The sequence below is a fragment of the Pogona vitticeps genome, chromosome 13 (assembly GCF_051106095.1).
Source record: "Pogona vitticeps strain Pit_001003342236 chromosome 13, PviZW2.1, whole genome shotgun sequence".
In the NCBI taxonomy this organism is placed as follows: domain Eukaryota; kingdom Metazoa; phylum Chordata; class Lepidosauria; order Squamata; family Agamidae; genus Pogona; species Pogona vitticeps.
This window is the reverse complement of record NC_135795.1, coordinates 4,571,835-4,584,533: the sequence shown is the minus strand read 5'-3', so window position 1 is coordinate 4,584,533 and position 12,699 is coordinate 4,571,835. Positions and strand designations below refer to the sequence as shown.

General features: G+C 48.0%; 1 protein-coding gene across 1 annotated transcript in view; it reads left to right on the top strand.

Annotated features, from left to right (window-relative positions):
• Positions 1–12,699, top strand: part of MSS51 (MSS51 mitochondrial translational activator) — a 31,016-nt gene that overhangs the window by 9,220 nt on the left and 9,097 nt on the right. Inside the window, exons 2-5 of the mRNA XM_020808572.3 lie at positions 18–226; positions 1,922–2,077; positions 4,195–4,319; positions 6,320–6,883. Coding sequence (XP_020664231.3) covers positions 18–226; positions 1,922–2,077; positions 4,195–4,319; positions 6,320–6,883 — 1,054 coding nt within the window. The remainder of the gene's footprint in view (positions 1–17; positions 227–1,921; positions 2,078–4,194; positions 4,320–6,319; positions 6,884–12,699) is intronic.

Below are 12,699 nucleotides of genomic sequence, written 5' to 3'. Positions count from 1 at the left end.
ATTTGTTCAAATTCTAGCTCCTGCTCCCACCCCCGTCACCAATGGCTCAGAGAAACAAGAAAGTGGCTTCCAAAACCAGTCGCTCCAGAAAAAATCCCGCAGAGACGCCAGTTGTTATGGGGCCTAATATGGACTCTTTAGGTTTCCAGGCCATGGACAGCAACGTTCCAGGCTTATCCCGTGTCATCCTACAGAAACTCAACATGAAGAGCTGCGATGAGTACAGGTGAGCCGTATGGATGGGGACACATTTCAGGGGATGCTTGGGTTTTCTGGAAGCTGTGCAAAAGTTGTATGTATTCGCGAAGGCTTTCACGGCCGGGATCTAATGGTTGTTGTGGGTTTTTCGGGCTCTTTGGCTGTGTCCTCTGAAGATGCCCTGGCCACAGAGACTGGCGAAACGTTAGGAAGAACAACCTTCAGAACACGGCCAAAGAGCCCGAAAAACCCACATCAACCGTTGTGCAAAAGTTATTCGGGTCTAAACGTCATCAAGGAAGAACTGGGAGATTTGGACTCTAGGGCTGAAAAATGCATCTCAAAAGATGAGGCATCAGATTTGTATGAACATTTGGGCGGATCTGCAAGGAGTGTGTGTGGAAACACAAATGAAGTGGTCTTTGAACCCGGTAAGTAACTGAATCAGGTCAACCCGCTTAGAGGGCAGAGTCAAGAAGAGGTGAGACCATCTATGAACCTGAAATCAACTGGGTACAGTCCTGATGTTTGGATTCATGATAAGGGACTGTCTCTATTTTGTCCCTATTTTAGCCTTTGGGAGTGATCCTGCTTCCTTCCCAAAGTTTCCAAACCAGGGATGGGCAATCTGGAGTCTTATGGTTTCAGAGCGTCCTCTTAAATGCTGCCCTGTTGTGGCTAGCTTCGGAACGTCACTCTATTCAGTCCTGTGAAGATTCTCAGTCATCCAGGTGAGATGTGTCATGGCAACCGGACTTCTTTCTTATTAGGAAAGAAAGAAGTCCTAATAAGAAAGAAGTCCAGTTGCCGAGACTCAACTTCCAGATTTATTTGTTCCTGTTCAGCTTTGCCGCATCAAACAAATTAGAAAAACTCTCAGTCAGCCCACAGGCAGTGTCAGTGAGAGAGAGAAGCCATGGGAAACGTAGTCTAAAAAAGTAATTTTTCTGTAATTTGTTATGTATCATCAAATCACCCCTGATTTACGGTGACCCTATGAATGACTGATCTTCAGAATAACCAGTCGCTAAGAGCCCTCTGTGACTCTTCCAGGCTCAAGGCCGCGGCTTGCTTTATTGACTCAATACATCTCTGGTTCCATCTCCCTCTTTTCCTGTTGCCTTCAACTTTTTATAGCGTTCTTTGCCTTTTCCAAAGAGCCTGGCCTTCTCATGCTCGGCCCAAAGTACGAGAGACTGGATTTCATCATTTCCAAACTCTTGTCTTGAGGAATGCAGCCCTTTCCGGAGAAAATGTTCTCTGCTCCTTGCTCTAGATCTCAGACCAGGAATGGGGAAATGCTGGACTCCAACTCCCATCAGCCACAGACAGCATTACCGATTATCAGAGGTGTAGCCAAGCAGTATATCAAGGACCGCGTTATTCAATCCCCTCTGAAATGCAGTAGGCTTTAGAGCAGTGGTTCAAAACTTGGTCGCCCAGATGTTGTGGAACTAAAACTCCCAGAAGCCTTCACCACTAGTAGTGTTGGCTGGGGCTTATGGGAATTGTAGTCCAAGAACATCTGGGGGAACCAGTGCTGTATAGATTAGGCATTCTGTCTACCACATCAGATTCATGTGTTGATGGCTGGACAGGGCTCATATACCAAAGCACTGATGAATCTATACTCAATCACTACAAAGTTCAGCTGTGGAGGCATCTCTGAAATGTACATATGTCCTCTTTTCTTGTTTCTCTCGCTCGGAATGCTTTGCGACAGGACTGTGATGGAGGGCAAGAAACTGTATGCAGATTTTGGCATCCGATCCTATTTCGAGATGTTCCAGAAACTGGAAGACACGTTCAAATTCTGTGCTGAGTGCAAAAAACTCCCAGAATCGATGCCTGATCCAAAAAGCCTACGGCGCTGCAAAAGGTAAAAAAAAAATCATGTTTATTTAGTTAAAGGGAAAAAAATTGCCTATTCATCACTTCTTTTAACTGAAGAAGCAAATAAAATTGTATACGACTTACACAGCGGTTAGTTGTTCTGAACTAAAAACCTCCTTATTTTTGTTTTTATATGCATAGCTCAAAACATAAAATCTCACATCTCATGTTTTTATATGCACATATGTTTTTATATGCACATCTCAGAAGATGCTTTAATTCACATAAGAGGTGGGTGAAGATAGAACTGATTGACTAGCAGTGCTTTCCCTCAATTAAAAACCTTTTTGATCCATGCAACCAATTACTCATCAATTAAAGATCACAACCTTCCTTAGTAAAATTATAAGTCTTCTGGTCTAAGGATGTCCAGTGAAAATGGTCAAAACTGAAGTTTGTTCCATAGTTTAGATTAAATTATGGGACATCCAGCTTTGACTGGTGCACATATAATTCTTTTTTGCTGTTCGAAAGATCTTATTATTTGAAAAATTTGTTAACAGGATCTAGAATTACAAAAGTTTTATTTTGGGCAAAAAGCCCAAAAATAATGATTGTCAGCTAAGAAATGGGACTTTCCGAGGATGATGAAATTGACGTGCAAGACAAAGGAAAAATAACATTTAAAAAATTACAAAGAGATCATCAAGATCATACCCCTTCCTTCATAAAAATACATACCTTTAATTACTTTTTGGAATGATAAACCAGGAGAGGCTATCAGCTCTGTGAACTGATTATATGTCATAAAATTTCTACAAAGCCTAATAAAACTGAAAAGTATATGGTCCCCTTTATGATGTGAGGTGGGCGTGGGAGAGAAAAGAAAATACAGCAAAAGCTGGCCCTGTTATTAGATAGGAGCAGAGGCGTAGGCTAATCTTTTGCCTTAAAGTGCAATGGAGGACTCTGTCTTATTACTGGCATCAACACAAGACTCAGCTGCCACTCCAAGTTATGATGCTTACTGAGATATTATTTAAATTATACTGAATGTGGCTCTAGTGGTCCTCCAGCGAAACTCAGTTTCACTGCTCTTCCTCTGTGGCTGTCAGAACCCCCAGTCAGCAAGGCAACTGGGAGTTGTCTAAATATATACAGTGGTGCCTCGCTAGACGATGATAATCCATTCCACTGAAATCGCTGTTTAGCGAAATCATTGTCTAGCGAAAAGCATTTCCCCATTGGAATGCATTGAAACCTGTTTAATGTGTTCCAATGGGGAAGAATCGTCGTTGTTTAGTGAAGATCGGCCATAGGAAAGCCGCTTTGCAAACCGCCGAACAGCTGTTTAAATAGCTGTCTTGCGAAGCTTAGGTCCCGAAAACACCCGTTTTGCGAGCGCGGAGGGAGCTGTCAAAATCGTCGTCTAGCCAAAATTGGTTTGCGAAGCAGGGACCAAACATTGTCCAGCGAAATTCCCCCATTGGAATCACTGTTTTGCGAATCGCTATAGCGATCGCAAAAGTCGATGCCTAGCGAAAAAAACTGTCACGCAGGGTAACTGTCTAGCGAGGCGCCACTGCATATAGATATATAACATTTCAAAGCTCTGGTGGCCATCTTTCCCCCTCCCTGTACAGCCATGCCTGCCTTCCACTGCCCCTTTCCTCAAGGGAGACCAAGGCCTGCATCTGTTGCTAGGCAACAGCTTCTCACTCCTGAAAACAGAAGTATCAGCGATGCTTAGCTATGAAATGGCCACTGCAGGACCCAGCAAGAAATTTCCTAGGAACATTGAGTTCTACCCCCCACCCAAGTTTTTTCTCCTAGTTGGTTCTCCAAGGGTGTATTTGAGAAAACACTTTGCTCATACTCTGATGCAGTGGTTCTCAGCCTTGGGTAACCCAGGTGTTCTTGGACTACAAGTCCCAGAAACCCCGGCTGGCATAGCTGATGGTGAAGGCTTCTGAGAATTGCAGTCCAAGAACACCTGGGCACAGATGTTTATTATTGTTTACAATGGCTTCCTAGGCTCCGGATCAGTAGGTGTGGTCTTGATGGATTTGGGCTATTGATTAAGAAAGCACACTGTCCTTGTGGATACAGGAGCCAAATATATCCCCGTGAGCTTAATTTTTGTTTTCGTCCTCCCGCATCCAGATGTCAGAATGTCTACTACTGTGGCTCCGAGTGTCAGCGGGCCAACTGGCCCTTACACAAGAAGTTCTGCAAAAAGCTGAAGCTCGTGGCCCTTGACCGACTTGTGGAATGGCTTGTATTCACAGGTAGGCCAGCAGTGATGGTGGCCACATATCCTGCTTCACAGGGATAGCTCAGAGGTTGAGGTCTCTGTCTGGCAGTGGAGTCAGAGGTTTTGGGAGTTCGATCCCCCCACTTGTGCCTCCTGGACAGGGGCTGGACTGGATGATCCACAGGGTCCCTTCTGGCTCGGCAGCTCTTAGATGATGATGATTCAAAGATATTGTTTGTTGGAAGGGCTGTCCAGTCCAAATCTGGTATGTAGATAAATTGCACACTGTTTTCTCCACGATGGTGACATGCATTTTCCGTCTCTTTAACTTAGAGCATTAATTTCCAAAATTAATGTTCATTGATGCGTGTCCATCGGTGAACACATGAATATTGCATTCCTTCTATTTTCCTCTTTTTGGTGGGCATAATTTATCCCATAGAACAGTAATGTTTGAAAACCCATACAATTTCTTTTCAATGAAATAACACCTTCAGTAGGACCCTGGTATCCACAGAATCAGTATCCACTGATTCATTTATCTGCTACCTGAAAACTGGCCACTAGGGGGAGGCAGAGACCATGCAATGGATAACATTTGATACTTCCACGTTTTTCAGCATCCATGGAGGGGTGCGTGTGTGTTTGGGAACCAATCCCCTACAGATACTGAGGTCCTACTGTATGTTCACTCATTTTTTTTTAAATAGAGTCTCTAGACAGACATCACTGTTAAATCCTTATATTCTTGTGTGGGTTTTTTTGTGTAACCCTAACATTTTTTTTCCTCCTCAGCTTGGATGAGTTACGTCTTGGAACTCCAACAATCGAAACCCAGGCTACGATGGGGTGCTGAGTCGTACCATATTCTGTGCTGGATCTGACCCACCACAGACTATAGTACCCAAGCCATCTGTGAATTCTGACTGACGGGTGGGTCAGGATTCGCAGATGGGATCCTGACATACGAGGGAAGGAGACAGTTGTTTTTTTTAAAAGCTCTTGGCTGAGGTCAATAGGAAGGATTGAAATTTCCTATACCATATCTGGAGCTGGTGTAAAATTACCCCGTTGAAAGGCATCTGGCTATAAATTAAAATATATAGGCTGTAAAGCCGAGTGTGTGTGTTCCTGGAGCTGGCCATATCCCGTTGGTGTCTCTGCCCTGTATCTGCCAGGATGGTGGTACTGTATATCCAGCAAGCCCCTATTTCTGCCCTATCTTAATGCCCCGCAATCATTTGATTTTCTACATAGGTTTGCCCCTTGATGGATGGATGGACTGTTTTACATTCCCCGTCTTGCCTTTCCTCCAGTGAATCCAGGCAGCTTCCTTTGCTCTCTCTCCTCCCTACCGCTCCTCACAGACCAAGAACCCTGTCAGGCTAAGAGAGTGGCGGTCATAAGTTCCTCCAGTGAGTGTCATGGCTCAGCGGGCACGCGAAGCCGCGTTTCCCCGAGTCTGGTCCTTAATCATAAGCGGTGATGTCAGATTCATAAACCAACAGCAAAGCATAGTCTTAGGCTGCCCCGATCTACAAGATCTACACGGCAGCTTCCGAATGAGAATCGTGCCTTCTCATTACACGTTCCTCAAAAGGCTGTAGGGGACGTGCGTGCAATCTCCTGCTGGGGCCTGTGGTGCAATGAATGAATGAATGAATGAATGAATGAATGAATGAATCAGTGAATCAATCAACGAATCAATGAGTAAGGCTCCACAAATCACGTCTCCTACTTCTGCTCCAAGGAGCCTCATGGTACAGTGGTTAAACTGCAGTTCTGCCATCAAGACTCTGCTCACAACCCGAGTTCAATCTCAGGTAGTTGGCTCAAGACTGAGACAGCCTTCCCGGGTTGCAAAATTGAGTGCCCAGCTCGTTGGTGGGGATGGGGCAATGTGTAGCCCGCATCATGAAATTGTAATGATGTAAACCACCCAGAGAGAGCTTTAAATGCTTAAAATCTAAGCACCACCCCCTCTCTTGTTTTGCTTTTGCTGTGACCCTCTTACTGTGGCTGCTCTTCCCGTAGGTGACATCCCTTTCCCCACCAGTCCCTGGACAAAAGGTATCCAGGAGGTGAGAAGCTGGGAGGATTGGTGGTCCATGCAGGAGGGGCTGGATGGAAAGCTCCACTCCATCATGACCGGGCGCTACATGAATCTCCTCTGGGCGAATGCTGGGAAACCAAAGCCAGACGAGGTGGAACTGCTGGAGTCCGTCAAGAGAGTGACGACGGACTTTGTGTCCCGGCCTGCCACCATCGGCCTGGGCCTGTGCGCGTTTCGGATCGATCCTTACGCCAAGCCAATCACGGTGCATGTGGTCGGGGCTTCTCACGTGGAGACTCTCAACGCACGAGTGACGGATTACGACGAGGTGTCTTGCATGTTCCCCAAGCACCAGGGCATCGAGGTGGTGATGGTCGGCGTTGACGTGGTGGACGGACCTATCATGAGGCCTCCACTGGTGGCCTTTGGACCCCGGGGAAGGGTCTACCTCAGCAGTTACAAAGCCCTTTATCACGACTTCTGGGAATCGCAAGTGGAAACGCAGCAGGCGGCCCGCCCTGACCTTGTGGTTGGCTTCCACCCAGGTAGGTGGTTCAATATCGTGCAGTCAAAGGCTTTTTTGTAGTCAATGAAGCAGAAGTAGATATTTTTCTGGAACTCTCTGGCTTTCTCCATAATCCAGCGCATGTTAGCAATTTGGTCTCTAGGTCCTCTGCCCCTTCTAAATCCAGCTTGTACTTCTGGGAGTTCTCCAGCATTATCTGACCCCAAAGCAGCTGATAAAAGCAGACCTGGCTTCGTGACATCTGACCTTAGGCTGGCCATCTGACCTCCAGGTTTGGGCCTGGAAATCTCAACATACGGGATGATGCTGACCCAGTGAGATGGCCCCCCAGGTTCCTTTCACTCCATGTGGAGCGTTGATCTCAGTAGCCGTTGATGCTTAATCCCATGCTAGCGGCGGGATAACATTCCCATCACACTGGATGCACCACTCCAGTTTCGGGGGGTTAGAAGGGGCAATGGGACACGTACAGCTCAGTCCTGCAAGAGAAGGGGATAGTTGGGGGGTTCAGGAGAAGAAACAGCCAGGAAACGGGTGTTGCTGACCCCCAGCATTTGCTGCCAGAGGTAGTTGCGTCACTCTGCCTAATGGTAGGGCCGGCTCTGCAAGAGTGATGCCATTCAGCATTTCGACTGGGAGACTGGCCATGGTGTTTCCTACCGGTCCGCACGAATGCCAGTGTCCCTCTCGGCCCCGTAACGAAGCCTGCTTTGCTGTAGACGGATGCCACTCCGGTCATGGGCCTTTTGCGGATCAACACAGAAGGAGCTGCCAAGGTTTGCCGGTCTTTAGAAAGGGAAGCTGAGAGGGAGAGAGACGCATTCTGGCAGAAACCTGACCTTCCTCACAAGAACAAACTGCCAGATCTATGTAATTCAATCCCTGAGGAGTAGAAGAGTGGGTCACCTAGCCAATCCTTGAAGGAAAACACACACACACACACACACACACACACACACACACACACACACACACACACACACACACACACACACACACACACACACACACACACACACACACACACACACACACACACACACACACACACACACGTGTCCACAGAGGTACAAGGAAAGATATTGGAAAGTGTTGGGTATGGGAACAGGGGAGGAGAAAGACTAGAATCTGTTGGATGCAAGCCCTGGAAATTTACAGTATAATAATAATCATCATCATGCGCCATCAAGTCAGTTCTGACTTAAGGTAACCTTTTTCCAGGTAGAGAGGACCCAGGAGTGGTTTCCCCTTCCCTCCTTCTGAAGGGGGCATCCTGGGATCATGCAGCTGGCCCAAGGCCACCCAGGCTGGCTGGACTCTCTGGAGACACAGGGGGGTGGGGTGGGGTGGGGAATCAGACTCCCAACCTCTGGCTCCACAACCAGAGACATCAACCCTTCCTTCCTTCCTTCCTTCCTTCCTTCCTTCCTTCCTTCCTTCCTTCCTTCCTTCCTTCCTTCCTTCCTTCCTTCCTTCCTTCCTTCCTTCCTTCCTTCCTTCCTTCCTTCCTTCCTTCCTTCCTTTTCTTTCCTTCCTTCCTTCCTTCCTTCCTTCCTTCCTTCCTTCCTTCCTTCCTTCGTCAGCTTCTTCCTTCCTTCCTTCCTTCCTTCCTTCCTTCCTTCCTTCCTTCCTTCCTTCCTTCCTTCCTTCCTTCCTTCCTTCCTTCCTTCCTTCCTTCCTTCGTCAGCTTCTTCCTTCCTTCCTTCCTTCCTTCCTTCCTTCCTTCCTTCCTTCCTTCCTTCCTTCCTTCCTTCCCTCCCTCCCTCCCTTTTCTTGCCTTTCTAACTTCCTTCTCTCTCTTTTCCTTCCTTCCTTCCTCAGGGAGGGTAGCTATTTCTCCTGCCTTTGGAGTCCCCCCCCCCTCTGTGGAGATCTCCTCTTGTGTAGGGGGTGGTGCTGTTTTGCTGTATCAGCATCCACGTGGCCTGAACATCAAGAGGGATCACTCCCTCTCTCTTCTTGAAAAGCTGAAATGGAGTAGCAGGAATGTCGGGGAACGTTCACGGATATCTGTGGGGAACCGCCATAGACCAGGGGACTTGCACCAGCCCAAGCCACGGGGCTGTCTTCGTTTAGCGTGGCAGATGCTTCGTTTAGCATGGCAGATGCAGTTTGACTGGGAGGCTTTTCCAGGCCTCTCCAGAGATGCCGGAGATGGGACCCGATGCCCTCTGTGTGCATGAAGCGTGTGCTGTGCCATGCTACAGTGATGCCCCAGAGGGTTTTCATCCCAGGGCCGGCCCTCCCCTTTGGCAGAGCAAGGCAGTGGCCTCGGGTGGCAAATGCTGTGCGGTGGCGGCACAGACTTGGAAGAGAGACCTGTGTGGCCCCCGACCTTGCCCACACTAGTCAGCGACCGTGAGGCATGAGGGGAGACACAGTCCCCTCCCAGAGCTTTGAAAATGTTCTCACTTTAGACTACAACTCCCAGTATCCAAGCCAACGTGGCCGCTGGGAATTGTAGTGAGAATTGTAACCCACAATATTTTTTCCCCTAGTTAAAAACCTTAAGATGATTTTTGTTTGTATGACCACCCAGAGTAGTGGATTTTCGCTATGTGGGGTGGAATAATACGTCCTAAATAAAAACATATATAAAATAGGTTCTGTCCTATCCCCATGTGTAGAAGGGAAGCGGGGAGACCCGGCTAGTTGGCATTTGTCCCCGGAGCGGGCAGGAGTGTGCTCTTTTCTCCTTCGCCCCGGGCTGTGCCAGCGCCCGTTTAGACACCTTCTCAAGCTGGTTCCTCCAACTGACAGGATACTTAGAAGAGAAGGAGTGGGGTTGGGGGGGGGGGGGGGAAGAGAGAGCCGAAGAAAACCTGTTTATGGCACTGCCCTCTTCAGATCATCCCTAAATCCGTCTCTGAGCTACTGGAAATGGAATGCGGGCAAAGGCGGCTACAGACGGATCCGGTCTTTTATCAACTGGGGACGGATGCCAGCTGAAGGAGGGGGCTCGCCTCATTCCAGCGGGGCACACACCGGCTTGGAAAAGCTGCCTGCCACCCCACCAGAACCCCTGTTTTGCATGCAGAAGGGGGAGCGTTTGGGCCGCTTTGGACTTTGTCTCCTAAAGACGTCCAAGCCCAGCCCCGCGGGTGCGAAGGGAGGGTGGAGTTGTGGTCCGTAAGGGCCAGTGGGCAGAGGTTCCCCCCCTGCCAAGATGATGGCTTTGCTGGATTGGTTAGGTACCCAGAAAGCTCCTGCGGTCATATCCTGCCCTCTGTCCCTCTAGCCCAGCCTTGACTGCTCTGATTGACCCGTCCAGGAGGGGTACACCAGAATGGGGAGGAAAATCCCTTTTTTGGACTACAGTGGTGCCTCGCTAGACACTTACCCCGCATGACAGTTTTTTCGCTAGACATTGACTTTTTGCGAATGCTATACAGATTCGCAAAACAGTGATTCCTATGGGGGAATTTTGCTGGACAATGTTTGGTCCCTGCTTCGCAAACCAATTTCCGCTAGACGACAATTTTGACAGCTCCCTCTGTGCTCGCAAAACGGGTGTTTTCGGGACCTAAGCTTCGCAAGGCAGCGATTTAAACAGCTGGTCGGCAGTTCACAAAGCGGCTTTCCTATGGCCGATCTTCACTAGACAACGACGATTCTTCCCCATTGGAACTCATTAAACAGGTTTCAACGCATTCCAATGGGGAAATGCTTTTCGCTAGACAATGATTTCGCTAAACAGCGATTTCAGTGGAATGGATTGTCATCGTTTAGCGAGGCACCACTGTACATGCCTTTTTTGGCAAGCAGGGTGCTGTACCAACTGGGAAGAGCCGCTTCCAAGCCAGATGGAAGGTTGATTTTTTTTAAACCCATGGAGCCATCTTGGGAGCCTCATACCTACAATAGAGTATGGTTTGTGCCTGGGATAGTGGGGTGTGACTCCCCCAAAACGGTTGGGGGAGTCACACCCATTCCAGTGCGTAAGTTGCCCCAGTCTACAGTCCACCCAAACATACCTCGTCTTCATGTATTCTCGAAGACTTTCGCATCCGGGATCCGATGGTTGTTGTGGGTTTTCCAGGCTGTTTGGCCGTGTTCTTCCGTGTCAAGAAGAAAAACCTTAAGAACACGGCCAAACAGCCAGGAAAACCCACAGCAACCAGACCTTGTTCTTCTCCACGGTAGAGCTTGGCCAGGACAGGAGGTACCCCAGAGAGGAGCAAAGCCCCATTCCTTAATGTTTGGACCAGCTGTTTTGTGCTTCTCACCCCTTTCTCCAATGGACAAGAAAGTCCCCAGGGTCAGCACGCGTTCCTTGAAAATGTGTCGGCTAACTCCCGAGCAAACATGGATCCCCAGGGAAGTCATGAAACTTGAACAGCACGGGATGTTTCTGTACGCTGGAGGGAGGTGAGGAATGCAACTTGGGGAGTGTCCCTGTTCCTCTTGACTGGGAGGGGACATCGAGGCATCCAGGAGGATCTCTAGAGCATCATTTCTGGGCGTCCCGGACGACGGCTGGACAAACCCCAGGGGGGCTTGGCTCTTGTCCCGTCGTGGTTCTCCAGTGGAATGATGGATCGGAGTCTCCCTGAACAGGCTTGAATCCCCACTAAAGTAAATGGAAAACTCCCAGCAGGTCGGACCAAAAGCTTTTATCTCGTTGAGCATTCTGCTCCTGTAGCAGCCAACCAAATGCCTCTGGAAAACCTCCAAGAAGGTTTCACACCAGGTCCACAACAGCACATGGCTTGTGGTCTTCTGTCCTCGGAGCTTTGACGTTGCAGGTAGTCATGGAATAACACCCAACTCCTAATCCCCTTGGAAAGCCTGGTAGACATCACATCTTGTAGCCATGAGTTCCGCAAGCTAGTTGCACGCAACAAAAAGGACTCCCTGTCCACTGCATGGCTGTATAATAATGTTAACCTTCTGGGTTTCTTATCATAGCACATGACTTGGGAAGTCCGAACGAGGCAGTAGGAGGTGGAGAAGCCTCTCTCGGGACATGCAGTTCTGGACCTTTTGTGAAAAAGACTCAGAGGCATTGTTTTAATGGGTTGGGACTTTGGATCTCTATTTTGCTAGCAAGGGTTACACCATATGATGCTGGGTTAATAGCCTTGTCAGTCCAATTTAAAAAAAAATATTTTAACAATTGTGCCTGGTTTGAAATTGCAGGTCTTTTTAAAACACAAGATGTTGAAAAAAAAAAAGTGTCCTGGGGGAAACAACCTGATTTTTTATTTTTTTTGGAGGGATTTCTATTTTCTAAGATAGGGGACAGAAAGAGTTTTCCAACTCCTTGGAGCGTCTGTGGGCTGCTCTGAGTTCCATCTAACGTAATTGCATCCTTGGATCAACCCCCTTTTAAACGTCTGCAAAATCTTCTTCCTTTGCAACAACATTCCAGCAGGAAAGATCCATGATCTCAACAGCTCGTGCCCTGCGTTGTGTTTTCGACCGCAGCCTGGATTTGGGAATTTGCTTTACGGCCAACGCTTCGCTTTTGATTTCTTCCGTGCCATCGAATGGTGTCCAGCTCACTTATGAAGCAGTGACCTCCAAAATCTCCTGTCCTCAACAGTCCTGCTCAGTTCTTGCAAGCTCTAGGCGGTGGCTTCCTTTATGAAGCCAATCCATCTCATATTGAGTCTTCCTCTTTTCCTGTTGCCTTCAACCTTTCCCAACGTTATTGTCTCTTCCAGCAAGTAATGATGTGTCCAAAGCACGATCGCTGTAATCATTTAGTTTTTGCTTTGTTTTTAACCTCCAGGGAAGAGTTCAGGCTTGATTTAACCTTTATTTGTCTTTCTGGAGGCGTCATCTGATCTAGTACCCCTCTATTCGCATTTATGAAAACCTATATTATCTGTG